Source organism: Pectinophora gossypiella, chromosome 19 (genome assembly GCF_024362695.1).
Source record: "Pectinophora gossypiella chromosome 19, ilPecGoss1.1, whole genome shotgun sequence".
Classification (NCBI taxonomy): domain Eukaryota; kingdom Metazoa; phylum Arthropoda; class Insecta; order Lepidoptera; family Gelechiidae; genus Pectinophora; species Pectinophora gossypiella.
The window spans coordinates 12466647-12482774 of NC_065422.1; the positions used below are offsets into that span (position 1 = coordinate 12466647).

Below are 16128 nucleotides of genomic sequence, written 5' to 3' on the forward strand. Positions count from 1 at the left end.
TAAAGAACAATGCGGGCTCGTATGAAAGAGCGACCTGATTCGCATTTGAGCCTTTGTGTCTTGGGTGCTGGACAACACACTCACGACGCTTCAGAATCTTACAGCCAAGTAGAGAATGTCCGAAGCAACATACATACAACATACATACAGTTCAGTTTCTAAAGCAAAAGGAACAAGAAGAAGAAGTATAAAAGTGAAAGTGAAGGACAGTGTTTTAAGCAGATTTAAGTGCAGTGTCAAGTGTAGTGTTAAGCGCAGTGTTAGTGCAGTACTAGCGTCGTGTGTTCGAGTGTCGCGAAATAAAGTTAAGTGAGGGTGACGGAGTTATACCGCGAAGCAATGTGCGGAAGCTGTACCGTGTGTTTAGTGAATAATAAATTCGTTGTTCCTTGGACTCAGAAATTTATTTATTTATTTATTGCATGTCACATGGTATTACAGCTCTTATAAGTAAATAATGTACAAACATGTGACACCCTGTAAGGCGTAAGGGCACCGCAAAAGTATTTGGACTCAGTGAGTTTCCTTCCGATCCCGAAACCCACTTCCGTAACAAACATAACCATAGAATAAGGAATAACTACGTATAGAACTGCAACTCTCCGCTCTCCACCAGAGGTACATTCATCGCAAGATCAACTAATTACCCACACCTCACCGAGCTTTCTATTAGACCGTGATAGTTGGTGAGCCGTCTTGCCGTCTAGGTCCGCTATACCTTAATGGCGAATGACTTATATTCAAATTCACAAATAAATGATTATGAATTATTCGTCAATTTTTCATAACGAACGTCTCATCCGTTTAAAACTATTGCAGCTTCTCACAACCTGTACCTATAACCGGGGAAAAGAAGCTGCAAGAAAAATCTCCGCACAGAGCCCTAGATGTTCTTTCAAAAACACAAAATATTGTTATAAGTAAAATTTTGGAATTTGGCTGCGTATTATCAGTCTAATATCAGTAATGATGTGATAAGATTTAAGACCGCGTCACTTCTTCGTGTTCACTAGGTAAGGAAAAAATCCTTCATTCTATCGTGCGAAAGAAGAATCTTGGCTATTGACTACCTAGGTTGGCTGCTAGCCAAGACTCCTACAGTAATCTACATTGAAGCAGTGACGTAGGTAACTATTCTCCAAACCCCCTCACATATATTGAACCAGGTATAATAATATTCTCATACATAAACATAAACAGCCTATACACGTCCCACTGCCTGGTTGATTAACCGGAAGGCCACTCCATACTCCACGACGCTGCTCCTCTGCGGGTTGGTGGAGGTGCTTTTACGGTTAATAGCCGGGACCAACAGATTGACGTGCTCTACGAAGCAACAACTTGCAGCGTCTTCTACGAATCCGTTGGATCGAGACAAGTGATTGAGACAAGTGAAGTGACGAACTTTGTGACAAGTGATCAATTTATGTCATACAATATAGTCTTCTTCTTATCGTGTGGGTTACGAGGTGGATTACCAACCTCACCAACCCTAGTGTCAGGGTTATTATTGAGCCGCAAAAGGCCCTTGACATGGCTCATGTAACGACTACATACTTACATCAGTAAGTAGTAATCGGAACCAACGGCTTAACGTGCCTTCCGAAGCAGGGATTATCTTACTGTTGGACAATCAAGTATTAGCCTGTAATGTCCTAACCAAACTACAGATCACAAAGTGATTTTAGTGATATGTCCCCACCGGGATTCGAGCCCGGGGCCTCCGGATCGTGAGACCAACGCTCAACCGCTAGACCTGAGAGGCCGTTATAATATAATGATCCATCGTGATAAAAGAATCATCACGCCTATATCCTCAAATTGGTAGACAGAGGTGAATAGCGTATAGACAGCCACTCCCCGGCAGCTGTGTTTAAGTCCAATGTAATACCTATGGGGCGAGCCTATGGCTATTAACTGGGCATATATCCTGGAAACCACGACACGAAATGCCAGAGGATAAGCATCTAAACGTTTTCTGCTTTTTTTATCACTCCCAGTATATTACAGAAGCAATAATATGATATTTTAAATACCAGACAATGATGAGCCATGTTAGGAGCCTTTGGCGACTCAATAATAACCCTGACACCAGGGTTGATGAGGTTGGTAATTTAATCCACCTCACAACCCACACGATAGAAGAAGATAATACCAGAAAATATTTTGAATTTATCAGAAAATATATTATATTTAAAGCTCACGTGAAGCTTACTTTATTTACTTACTTTAGTGTTCCACTAGTTATTAAATAACTTGTAATGTATATCTACATTGTTTTAAAAGATGTGTTGCTGTTGCAGTTTCTTGTCATTTCTCCTCAGCCATAACACCTTGCGTAATGACGTAGATTCAAAAATGTTAAATTGACCTTCAACAAGTTTATCTATGATATTTACGTTGAATAAATGAATTTGATTTTTTGTTAAGCATTTCATTTTACTTAGCTCTCGTACCTAACAAAGTGAATGTAGGTACCTAGTATCATTGCGTATAATCATATCACTGACGTACCTATCAAGATAGTAAAATAGGTTACTTCGACTGTGATTGGTTTTATGTCATCCATTAGTCCTTCGAATGACCTATATTCCTCTCTAAGTGGTTAATATTGTGCAACCAGGAGGTTATAACAGCAAAGAATAACGATTTTCTTACAAAACTTTCTATGACTGTCTTTAAGGGAGAAAGTTAAGTAAAAATCAATGTTTAGCCTTAGGAACAAAACGAAAAAATGTTGACTTATAAACTAGCAAAGGAAAATTACATATTAGGGCATTATTAAACTTATAATATAGCAATGAAACCTTACCTCTGTCTTAGATTAAAACTTCCACTTTGTTATAAGCACGGAAAAAAGTAATTACGTAAGGTTGTAGTGTTTTTCAAAGTCTAGAGTCAAATATAATTCAATAATCACTTCACTAGTAGATTCTCGATCAAATTGTCTTCAATACTGTCCGTTATTTAACGCGTTACAACGTTTCCTTTAGAAAAAATAGGAAATAAATGAAAATAAAATGGTGGCCTCTTCCTACAAATGGTTAATGTGGGGTTGATTACGCGCATGCGTAGAAACTACCCCTTGTTTTGCTACGTTCCTTTACAACCCCTAGTTTAGGGTACGAGAATATTCGAAGACGCATTTTTATATTGCTTAATTATATTCAGTCTTTGGGTACAGTTAGTGTCTAAATCTAAAGGCTTTAGGTTTTTAATAGCTCGTTAGTTTATTGTTTGTGGAACACATGACTAATATACCTATGTACCTATATAATACAAAGACCTATAATAGGTATCGCTGTCATAGACTAAAGAGGATTCATTTGTTTTGGTTTTGATTTGGTTGTAAGGACGGAATAGAGGAATGAGGTAGGAAAGGCCCTAACGCGCATTTTGTATGAGAACCGCTGTCGCCGGTTCAACCCCACTGTCTTTTACTATACCTACTCCTGCAAACCAGATAATTACGATAGCTTTCCTGCTTCTCAAATTCCATAGGCAATTTACCAGCAATGTACATTTAATGTGTCTTTTTGTAGATTTGCCGCAAATGGCATTAACTACTTGGCCGGACAAATGGGGAGTGCGGAAGGCTCTCACCCGGTACAACGTTTAAGACAACAGGCCTGAGGGTGCTCAGTTGGAAGCGATCCTCAGCTCAGGGCGTCGTCTGAGAGGAAAAATATTTGAAAGAATTAATCAACCCTAGTGGATCGATGGTGATAAGCGCTGATTGAGAGAAATCGTCGACCACGCCGGCGGGGTCATGTCGGGGTTCTGAAGTATTTGGTGTCGCGAGTTGATTGGCTGCCTCTATGGATAGAGTAATCGGGTCGTCGGGATCGTATATTACGTCCTTCGGACGCCGATGCTTTTCAGTACCGTCCCTAGCGGGATGTATGCAAAGAGTCTTATCAAAGCATGTACTGTTATTGTCATATACCTACTGGCCTTCCGTGCCCAGCAGTGGGACGCACAGGATAATAAAACAGCGCAAATTCTAATTCTATGAGTAAAACTGTTTGTCGGTACGTGATTAAATGTTAAATAAGTAAAGTAAAAAAACAATTACCTTATTAATTTGTTTTTCCTGCCATTTCTGCCGTGTTGCAGCGACTGTGGTCGCGGGATGACTGCGCAGCGAGTGGTTGTCATTACGAAGGTGTTTTAGTTGTATCTACCCTCATTTTACTACTATTTTTTTTTCGGATGTGACACTACATTCGCTATAACGCCACAGATACAAGCAGACGATAACTCGCGTGATTTCGATATTTTTTTTTAAATTTATTTAGGTATATTACAGCCTCCATGGTCTAGTGGTTAGAGCATTAGGCTCACGATCTGGAGGTCCGGGTTCGATTCGCGACGGGGACATTGTCGACGTCACTTTGTGAGACTGTCCTTTGTTTGGTATGGACTTTACAGGCTTGTATCACCTGTTTGTCTAAAAAAAATTGTATAAGTAAAAAAAAATAAAGCACGGAATCATGTTCGAGCCTGCAATGTCCTTACTAAAAGCGACGGTCTTCTAAAGAGATTTCGGGAATCAAATTCGGACCTCCACGTCGTGAACACTACACTCTAACCGCTCATATCATTTTTATATAAAGTACAGAATTAACATGCTAAGACGTGATTAGGACGTGGTCTTTGCTTTAATTTTCGTTCTAAGCTTTCATATCAAGATGGTTTGTTGACTCAACTCTCCGCTCTCCACCAGCGGCTAAGGTAGGTTAACCTTCCCCCCACCCTCAGTCTTTCTGTTTACAGTCGTATATAAGCGTCAGACGTCACACACACAGATGCGCGTGTACGATAACGTCAATGTGTAGTGTCTGAATGCCCAAGGGAATGTAAGTATAAAGAGGGAACTGTGTACTATTTGGATTAACACCAGAATTTCCTAGTGGCCCACGTACTTTTTAATAACCAAAAAAATGCTTCATTAAAGGTACTTACTGAATTTTATTTAGGTACTTATATTGAAAAGGAATTAATTTTGTCATTTACTTTATTATGTAAAATGTACCTACTAGCGCCATCTAGCGGTTATGAACTGATACTTTAAAAACGTGAAGAATGCAGGGGCGCCATCTAGTAATGATTGTAAGAACTGCTACTTTAAACAACGTGACGAATGCAGGGGGTCGTCTTACTCGTAAACAAGCAAGTTTCAGCACAATACAATAGATGGCGTTGACGCTTGATAGTTTAAATTCTGCCGTACTGGGACTAGAACAACTTACCATGATGATAGATAATTATTAATGTGTGATCCTTTTAATCGTATTGAAATAAGCGTTATACTTATCATATTTAGAGGCAAGTCCCTGTGGTCCACTGGTTTACTTCTCAAAAGGGGAGCGTCGGTTCGGACACCAGCACCGGACTTGTACCAATGAGTTAATTAATAAGTTTTCACTAAAATCATTACACTGGACAACAAAATTGCAATTTTTGCCTGATGATTGACTTTTGATGCATGATGTTTGTTAATTTGATGTCGCTGATTCTAAATATACCCTCATTTTTTTTGTAACAGCTCTTGTTTACGATTTATAGCATTCACTCAAAATTCGCTAAGTTTCAGTCTTAATTTGCAAACAATAAAAAAAATATTAATATTTTAATACAATTTGAAATGGCATCATCAAGTCGAGTGTGATTAAATGATCCAAATCATTTTTGCTTTATTTGCGGAGAGTATTATGTTTAAATAATACCGTTTAAATGTGACAGCGTTCGTTAATAAGGCTTAGAAAAATTACTTTGGACACCCTATGAATTAAAAAAAAAAGCCTTGGATTCCGCAAAAGGTATGTAAAACGTGCGTTGAGTTTATACGTTTGTGGACAAATAAGAAAAGAAACAGATTTAGGTACGAAAGTGCTATAATCTGGGACAAACCCGTAAACCACTTGGACGACTGCTATTTTTGTTTGGTGAACATAACTGGCATTAACCGAAAAAATCATAAAAAATGGGAATATCCATGTATTCGGACGGCGTGTAGACGTATCTTGAGCCCTAAGATGCCACCTGAACCTCAAGCTGATGCTTCACCACAGGAGCCAATGGATTTTGAGGCGAAATCGAGTGCAGAGAAGATAAAACCAGGCAATTTTGATCGGTCTCAGATAAGATCATTAATAAATGACTCAAATTTTACGGATATTATGACAGAAAATGAGAAAAACGCATGAAATGAGTTTGTTTGGGTCGTCCAAAATTTTTTAGGAAACAAGAAAGTTCAGATTACTCTCAACATATTGAACAATTAATGACTAACTTTCAAAGGCTTGGATGTAACATGAGCATCAAGTTACACTTTCTTCACAACCACCTGGACTATTTTCCTGCCAATCTTGGGGATCTAAGTGAAGAACAGGGCGAACGATTCCACCAGGACCTTCGTACGATGGAGGAACGCTATCAAGGCTACTGAAACGCGCACATGATGGCTGACTATTGTTGGAGCATCCAGAACGCCTCTCTGGCTTCATCTTCAGCAAGGAAGTCCACAAAATTTAAGGTTTTTTCAAATTAATTACGAAATAAAGTAGGATCATCTTTAAAATATTGTGTTTTATTGTTAAAGGACCCATATGCCATATTTTTTTAACTAGAGCTGATAGAGAAATTTTAGTCACAGATTTTAAATTGTCTTTAAAAATTGACTTTATATCATGTATCGGAACCCAATCATCAGAAATGCTGTTGTGCAGTGTTATAGACGGCGATACGGCTCACCACCTATCACATTAAATTCAAATTCAAAAATATCTTTATTTAGTAGGTAACATAGTTACACTTTGAATCGTCAATTTTTACATAACGAACGTCTCATCCGCCTAAAACTACTGCAGCTTCTCACAACCTGTATAGCCGGGGAAAAGAAGCTGCAAGAAAAACGTCGGCACAGGGCCCTAGACGTCCTTTTTAAAAAAAATAAATAAAAATAAACATAAAATATTGGTATACAATTGAGTGTGAAAACGAGTTATGAGAACATTAGTCTAACAGAAAGCTAGGTGAGCTGTGGGTACTTAGTTCATCTTGCGATTTATGTACCCCTACCCCAAATGGGACCGGGAGGACAGAATAGATAAATCAAACAACATGAAGCTATAGGAATAAAATTTGTATTTCACAGTTCTGAAATGTTAAATACATTATAGTATTTTTAATAAAATAGTACTATTCGCTATTTCATTGCAATAACACTCAAAAATACATTGTCTTAACAACGTTAGATAGACATCTATAGTAAATTTTATTTTAATAATAACATTATATCGCGGTTATCTGCGTATTCTAAGCTACTTGTATCACTAAGTTAATAATAATATCTATTTATGTGTTACGGTGTATACAGCGTGGTACCTTCCGTCATTCTGAAACATGTAAAAAAATCATTACATGTAAGCAAATAAGAAGAAAAAGGATTTTAAAAACATAAGCACACCCTGGACATTTCATACAAAACACCTCGTTTTTCACAGACACAACACATTGACGTTATCGTACATGCGCATCTGTGTATGTGACGTCTGGCGCTAGCGCCCTACGAATGAAGATTAAACTATGCCTGAGGGCGGGTGAGGTAAACCTAGCTCAGACGCTGGTGGGGAGCGGAGAGTTGCCGTTCTATCTATACATAATTATTCCTTATTATATGACATAAGGTGAGATTTAGAAAAGTAATAAATGGAAATAATAATAATGATTATAGTGTTAGTTGACTTTTATTTATTACAAAAGAAAAATATACTTATTAGAATTATTATTATCTCTAAGTTGTCATATTCTCCATAGCGTTCGGTTTCACGAGGTCCGCTTACCAATAATAAATTAAGTAATCAATTAAAGCAGAAACGTTAGCGAAGTTGTGGGTTTATACGCAATAAATGTGAGAAGAAATACATAATTACCTTGTACCTAGCACCAGTATTTATTTGGTCATGCCTTGCTTCGCCCGTCGCTCCCACTCGGCCCTCATCTGCAGAATCCCCTTGTACTGCGGCGACGCCTCCGCCTCCACACCAGCTTCCTTCTCTTTCGCAACTTCCTCCTTCTCCTTATCTCCGTCCCTCTCTATCACAGCACTCTGCTTCTCTTCCACTGACTTCCTAAAGTCATCCTTCTTTTGCCAGGGCCGCTTCGACAACGTATCAGCTTTAAAAGCCATAGCCTCCGTCTTTATATTCGGAATCTCAGTCCTGTCATTCGAAGGGTCAGGGAATGTTCTGTTGCGAAGTCTTTTCTCGGGAGTAGAGTCTGACACCTCTTTCTTGTATTTGTTCACTTCACTTCTGTACGCGGGAGCGCTTTCTCGCTTCGGATTCGAAATGTTACTGTTCGAAACACTATTTATGCTCACGCTTCTCTGATAATGCGGGACACCGAACTGACTGACCCTCGCTGCGATATCCACCAACCTCTTCTCTTCCTGCTCTTTAGTATCCTCGTTTTCTTTATCGCTGTCTCTAGACTTAATGGAAGCGTTGAATTCATTTTTCAATATTTTAGTCCTTGTTGCTGTTACATTGTCAACGTTTTCATCTTTAGCGTTATTGGCCTCTGCGATTTCTTGAGCAATGTTGTCGACCTCACAATCTTTGATTTTCAGAGACCGACGGGCGAATACCTTCATCAACTCTGGCTCGTCGTCATTTTTCCTATCACTACGCAATTCCTTAGACAATATGGGTTTCTTACGATAAACGACCGGTTCGTCTTGCCTATCAGGGGTCCTGTTCTCGTTGCTATCTGTACTTTGAATTGAGCTCTTGCTTCCGAAACTCGAATGGGACTTTTGATCCATGGAAACGTTATCATATATCTTCTCTATACTTCCATCAGTGCTCATAGAATTAGTCCTGGATTTCTCATACTTATCTTGCAAGTCGACGCTAGTAGACTTTCTTTTGAAAAATGCTTTAGGTGTAGAAGGACTCAACGGAGCTATCGGCTGAACCGACTTTCTAATGTTAATCGGAGAACTTTTCTCTTCAACCTGTGTATTTTCATTGACACTTTCAACAAACTTGTGTACAATTGATTCTTTCTTCACTTGAACGCTTTGGATTTTACTATCTGTTCCTTTAAAGTACTCAGTTTCTTGTTCTTTCTCCGCTGGTGGACTGTCAAGTTTCTTTGGCGTAATATTTGCAGTCAAAACAACATTTGTAGTCGGCTTTGTGTCCACTCTATTCAATTGTATATTCAGGAATTCTGGGACTCCTGGCTTAGCAGTTTTCTGCAATTTCTCCTCGCTTTTATTCTTTATAGCTTCAGTGCTCTTAGCTGGAATCTGCTCCTTATTAATATGTGTTACCGATATAAAATTGTCTGCATCATGTTTATCTTTCTGATTATTATTCTTACCACCGTGACTTAAAGCACTTTCTACTGAAATTGTCTTTCTTCTATCATCCATGGGCTTTTCTGGGCTACTCTTAACACTATCTAAAGAACTAGACTTGAGTATTGAAGCAATAATAGGCTTAGGTGAGCTAATAATATCATCTATTTTGGCCTCAATCTGAGAAATATCGCTGTCCCTCTTGTGAGGATCAACACTTATGTGGATACTGTTGGTAAACAGTTTTCTGTCTTCAGCAGGTTCAGTTTTCAAGCTATCTAAGTAGCTACTGTCTGTGCTTGGTAGGCTGTCATAGCCATCATTATTGCCATGCAGTATGTTATAGTTTCTAGCGGATACTCTCTTAGAGAAGTCATGTCTGTCACTGACATTTCGTCTGTAGTTAACTTCCCAACTTTCTAGCAGAGGTTCTGAGATGCCGACTATGGCTGGGAGACTAGGCATTTGGCTTTCCTGAGAGCTTATCGACGTAGTTTCTGAAGCATAACGAAAACTATGAGACTTGCCAATGCTGCTTCGAGTCTCGACATATTCATCTCCAAGGGATCTCATTCCTGAAGTGGCAAACGACTCTTCAGTTTTGCTAGTGTGATGCATCGACTCACGTTTCCGTTCCACCTTATGCTTTTCAAAGTCCGAAATGTGCTCTGCCGACCTGTTAATGTGCTTAACGTTTTCAGAACTTTGGTGACGTATAGTCTTGATCGGTGGAGCGTCGGAAACAACTATGCTTGGGTTGAAATACGGTATGTTCTTAGGCATGCTACCACTATGAAACACGTAGTCATTCTGATTTCTAATCCTCATCGCCCTTATAGGTGGTTCATCGTCTGAGATCACAAGAGTGGGCGACATACTCTCCTCTTGAGCCCTTACTGCTTGCTCGTTACTAATAAATGCTTTTGACGAGAATGGTTCGACCAGTCTCTGAACAGACGTTGGTCTCTTAGCCCTATCTTGTTGTAGATTGAAAGATTCCCTCTTATCATCAATGGTTTCTTTTGACGACGATCTTTTCGCCCTTTCAATTTTCTCACTGAATTCATCGCGCCTGCTAAAGCGACTCTTGATTTCCTGGTTCAACATTTTGTCAGTTTCTTCGGCGATTTTGAGATCAGTTATGTTATATTCCATTCCAGACACTTTGGCAGCACTGTATACGTCTTTGTATGCACCGTCTTGAACGTATGCACCTTTGTTGTCCATCCTTTTATGCATCTGATTAGCGAACACCTTCTGTGCAGCAGTCTTATGCGTCCTTTCTGCAGGGACTGGTTTGTATCCCGGAGCTTCTCCGTAAGATATTCCGCTTTTATCCGAATCCACACTTTTATACTGAGCGGAAGATTTGTCCATTTTAGTCTTTTTAACCTCCTGTTGACCTTCACCGTCAGTCTGATCTTTTTTTGATTTTTTTCCACTCTTTCGCAAGAGCAGTCTGCTGAAGAATGATTCTTCTTTTTTAGACCTTATGACTTCATTCTCAATCTTTTTCTCTGACTTAGATTTCTTTTCAAGGCAAGTTTCTTCGGCGTATTTCTTTTCCGTGCGATATTTGGACATGCGTTCCTCTGAGTGGTAAGTTTGCATTTCTTCTCTGGCGTGTACTTTTGGCGAGTCCCTGAGAGATTGGTCTTGAGTGCTGGATTTGCTTCGTTTGATTGAGGATCTTGGCGTGTTGTTCTCTGCTATGCTAAGTTTCGCTGGAGACTGTCCTACGAGTTGGCTGAGGGCAAGGCCGGGCGGCAAAGAAGATGACTTCAGTTTGGTATCGTTGGGGGTTTCCAGAACTCTCTGCAGCTCTCGATTCAAGTGCTGGTGCTGTTCTTTAACGATGACGTGTTTCGTAGTCGTCGATGAAGAGAATGATTCTGGAAAGATAAATAGGTGGAGCATTAGAAAGTGTCAAGTGCATGTTATTTCATGAAACCACGATAAGTATAAAGACGGAGATAAAGAATTTGGGATTTGTCTACCACGCATTCCAATCTTGCTTTAGGTACCTGTTTTACTGTTATAATAAATGTACAAGAGAGTAGCATTTATTTTTATTTTAGTATTGGACTGTGACGCATCTGCTTGTGTGTTGATCTGCCTGTTCTATGTCACTACAACTCCATGGTACTTGCGCGACTAACATAATGTATGCCGTTGTATAAAGGTACTACTTATTGCGCAAGAGTTTACTTACCAGTAACAACTTCTGAGGTTTTGCGTGTGACGTCAGGAGTAGTGCTTCTTATCATTTCTTCGTTCAGTTCAGGAGTTATTGGCAAGGCTGTAGCGGCAATCTGAAGGTTGACAGACAATGTTATTAGTAAGGAAATGATTACTTAATATTGATAATATAATTTGCAACAGATAACAGACATCCGCTGATATATTTTGTATTATTTTGAGGACGTTATTATGATATATCTTTTTAAAAAGACACAATATTACAATTGGAAGGAGTACAGAAAGATCTACCGACAATTTGGTGAAGTAACACCCAAGCCATGTCCCCAATAGGGTAGTCAGAGGTACCTACGTCTATCGCAAGATGAACTGAGTAACCACGCATCGTAGAGTAACACCGAAACCCCAGACATTATGATTGAGCATGATTAAGCGATTTTAGAATAGCTCTTTTCCTAAATATCTATAGGTACACCCCTCTGCTGGGTCCCAGGCCCGCGATACCGACCCCGCCGGCGTGGTCGACGATTTCTCTCATTCAGCGCTTATCGCTATCGACCCACTAGGGTAGATTAATTCTTTCAAATATTTTTCCTCTCAGACGACGCCCTGAGCCGAAGTTCGCGCCCAACTGGGCACCCTCAGGCCTGTTGTCTTAAACGTTGTATCGGGTGAGAGCCTTCAGCGCTCCCCATTTGTCCGACCAAGTAGTTAATGCCATCTGCGGCAAATCTACAATAAGTCACGTCAAAAAAAAATCTGCTGGGTCCGCGATACCGATCCTACCAGCGTAGTCGACGATAGTAATACACTTGAAATTGGAATATCACCTATAGACGCTGAGAACTTGTGACCTTGAAAATATTAAACGATATAAAAATCCTCACCATACTAACGGGGTTGGCTTTCTTCCTGCGTGGCGCGCCGTGCGTCCTGCGCGGGCGCACCGCCATCTTGTGCTTGGCGGCGGAGTGAGACAGCGGCGCCACGCCCGTCGGCGGTTCTGACGAATCTGGAATAGTAGGAGGTGTTGACGTAAGGATCACATCACTAATTCAAAATCCACGCTCTTGTCCATGTCGTTTTTTAGGGAAAAATAGGGCAGTGGTTTCCCTCTTGCCTTCCGCCCCGCAGTACTCTGTATGACACGAGGACACGTAAGTGAGTTACGTAAGGATATTGCTATTATACATACATAATCTCACGGCCGTAATCGTTACTGGGGTGGGCAGGGACTTAAGATGGATATGATGAATTTTATGGTGACTTGATGGAGCTGTCGCCCAGAGAAACTGCGATATAGTTGTTTTACGAGTACATGTTGTCGGATTTTACGACACGCCCGGGAAGATTAGTAGCTGAACGTGTTCTATGCACCCAGTTCCGTCACCTACCAATAAACTAGAAAACCCAGTATGGAAACCCTTCTTTAAACTACCTCCACATAGCCAGTTGAAGCAATCAATACGTTTGAATCTAATAGTGAAGCCGTATCGAAATCGTATCAAGGATTCATAATCACATTGCGCAATCGTCCATGTGCATTGCTACGCGGAAAAGGTATTAACCCTAATGTTATAAGCTACGAAAAACGACATACTTATGTAATAAGTAGTATACTATTTTGATCAGGTCCATTGGTGATGATCCCCATGATCTTGAAAAGTCATCGTCTCCCTAGCATTATATCGTTTTCCACACGGTCCGCTTACCTAACCTGAAGATTTGACAGGTCCGATTTTTACAGAAGCGACTTCCTGTCTGACCCTCTAACCAGCGAAGGCAAAACCAGCCCAATACAAGTTAGGTCACAGGAATGTCACAACCTTTATCACAACCTTTATTCAAAGTAAAGTGTAAAGAGGGTATAAATATTTTTTATCAACAATGTGTTACAATTTTAAGAAAGTTCTACCTACAGGTAAAAGATGTTACATACAAGCAGGCCACTAGATGCTTCTCATAATTGCACGTCAAGAAGTCCAACAAAACACAACTACAACTACCCTCAATAAAGTATAACAGAAACCAGCGCAGTGGCGACATCTATCCGTCGTAGGCTGAGCTGTGCAACTTGCAACAACGAATGGCAGACAAATTGTACGCTTACTTCTAATGTATATAAATACAAATAAATAGCATTCAGATTCCATATGTAGCAGATACAGTTTTTAAATATTGCAAACGAGATCGCAAAAGTAACAGCAGTCATTATAATTTCTCGAACTACATACAGGCTATCCCATTTACCAAAAAAGTAAAAAGTTGCATGCCATGCAGAGGGCTGACGTCAAAGTGCTGAGAGGGATTTTTTTTTGAATGTAGATTTCCTCACGATTTTTTCTTTCACCGCTGCGCACGTGATAATTTATGATCCAAACATTAATTCGAAACCAAATTCGACAATCATTGGTTTAGGCCTGTGTTGGATTCGAACCTGCGACCTCAAAGTGACCACAAAGGCTAGTGAGCGAGTTGATATCAAGTGGAATTGACTAGGAATCGGCTCGAAAGGTATCGTTTAAAAAAGTCTTTGTTTTTTTAATATTAACTTTAGATTGGACAGGTAAACTATTTAGTACGAAAGCATGTTTCTTTATGTGGTTATCTGACCGTTACGTGATAAAAGTAACACACTTATCAGCCAGAGATTGTGAAAAATAGTAACATGAAGATGTTATAAATGATATCAGCATTCGAATTGACGTGGTGCAAAATTTGTCATGGGCATAACGGGAAAAAGAAGCAGATCGTCGTCATACGATGTAGCATGTTAAAGTAGACGCACAATCTCTTCTCTTCTATCATGTGGATTGTGAGGTAGATTAAGATTACCAACCCCATCAATCCTGGTGTCAGGGTTATTACTGAGTTGCCATAGGCCCCTGACGTGACACGTGTAACGACTACGTACTTACATCAGTAAGTAATAACCGGGACCAACGGCGACAATATTATCATAGACAATGCTGTCAATGAAGGTGGTGTACGGAGTTGACTTTAACCTTCTAATTTTATGGATATCAGACATATACATCTTTTATCTCTGTTTTTGGGTATAAATGATGACCTGGTGAATGGTTAACCTAGGCACAACACATCTTCCACCCATTACTATTCTGAACAAAATAAAGGGTAGCTGTATAATCCGATACATATCTGATCCAAATATCCAGCAACAATTATTTTGATATTATGCCTCAGTCATATTATATGTATTTTTGAATAGTTATGTATCGGAGCAATGATGCAAGTAATTGTCACGTTAAATCTGTACAACGCCATCTATATTGTTTTTGGGAAACGTCATTCACTCACTGGAGGTCCAAGTTCGATTTCTAGTAATCGCTTTGTGAGGCTTCCTGCGTTACGGAGGGCACGTTAAACTATTGGTCCCTGCTACTACTTTAGTAATAACATGAAAGTCGTTACATGAGCAAAGTCAGGAGCCTTTGGCTGTTCTGCTATGGTCCTGTGGTATACCAGTTTGCTTCTCAATCGGGGACCGCCGGTTCGAACTCCGGTACCGGACTTGTGCAGTTTTCATTGAAGCTGTTGGCTCGACCATTATAGACGGCGATACGGCTCACCACCTATTGCGTTGGTCCAACAGACAGCTCGGTGAAGTGTGGGTACTTAGTTCATCTTAGATGCATGTAGTTGGATGTAGTCGTGAGCTTATGCTACGTTGTTGAAGTCGGTTATTGACCTTACAACTCACACGAGAAAGTAAATGCTACTCACTGTAAAGGTCAGAGTGGTCGCTCCTGTTGGAGTGGTCGTGGTGGTGACCACTGCTGCTGTCCTCGTCCATCTCCGAGGACCCGACACTGAGGAGCGAGCCGTCGCTGCAGGATGACTGCGAAATGCCTGCATGGTGCCGCTGGAAAGAGAAGGAGGATATAAGTCTAGTTGGTATTTGGTGAGGTAAGAAAGAGAGAGAGAAACGTTCGGGACATAAAGGGTAATACAACAATTCGTATAATCATCAGTTCTGTAAGAAATTCTACACTCTTTCGAATAGGTTGTTTTTGATAACTATCATCAATCTTATTGTTTACAAACCATAGAAGACTAGTTAAAAGAAAACAAATTCCTCCTTAGAAAATCTTCGGTTTATAAATTCTGTTTCAAATCATTTGTTTCTTACGTAGTTTAACAAGTAGATATTAAGTCTACAATTGTATCCAAGTATAATAAATATGAAAAGCGTCAATATTATGCATTATAAAAAACGTTGGCCTTAAAATACAACCTTGTGGTACTACCAAGTACCAAGCACTTTAATAAATTACATAATGATGTTCATAATTATCAAAACCGTTCATAAACGTGTTTGAAAACATAAATAAATGCCTTTATCAGTAGATAACAATCTTTTAATAACATTTACTAGGTAAACAGTGGAAGTAATGATCTAACAAGCTCAGGCCGGATATGTTGAGTTAATTGAACGCTTCTTTACGGCCCAATTGAAGCGTGCGATTCTGTAAGACTTATTCAGTGTTGCAATACCTATGCAAAGTAAGTCTACGATGGATTATTCAAGTAAGTAATCA

General features: G+C 39.8%; 2 protein-coding genes across 6 annotated transcripts in view; both read right to left on the reverse strand.

Moving 5' to 3' along the window:
• The window catches only part of LOC126375663 (protein Fe65 homolog), a 98524-nt gene extending 94380 nt beyond the window's left edge, over positions 1-4144 (reverse strand). Inside the window, exon 1 of one of the 2 annotated variants that reach the window (XM_050022719.1) lies at positions 4076-4144. The gene's annotated coding sequence lies outside the window, so the exon portion shown is untranslated. Of the gene's footprint in view, positions 1-2812; positions 3009-4075 lie in introns of those variants that run through there. The other variant, XM_050022717.1, reaches the window with a different exon arrangement.
• A 2988-nt stretch (positions 4145-7132) lies between these two features.
• LOC126375628 (protein split ends) overlaps positions 7133-16128 on the reverse strand; it is a 173229-nt gene continuing 164233 nt past the window's right edge. For all 4 annotated transcript variants that reach the window (XM_050022621.1, XM_050022623.1, XM_050022622.1 and 1 more), the window contains 5 exons: positions 15314-15452; positions 12457-12581; positions 11583-11682; positions 7938-11262; positions 7133-7400 (listed from right to left, as the gene is read on the reverse strand). In XM_050022621.1, the coding sequence (XP_049878578.1) occupies positions 7958-11262; positions 11583-11682; positions 12457-12581; positions 15314-15452 (3669 nt within the window). In that variant the 3' untranslated portion in view covers positions 7133-7400; positions 7938-7957. The remainder of the gene's footprint in view (positions 7401-7937; positions 11263-11582; positions 11683-12456; positions 12582-15313; positions 15453-16128) is intronic.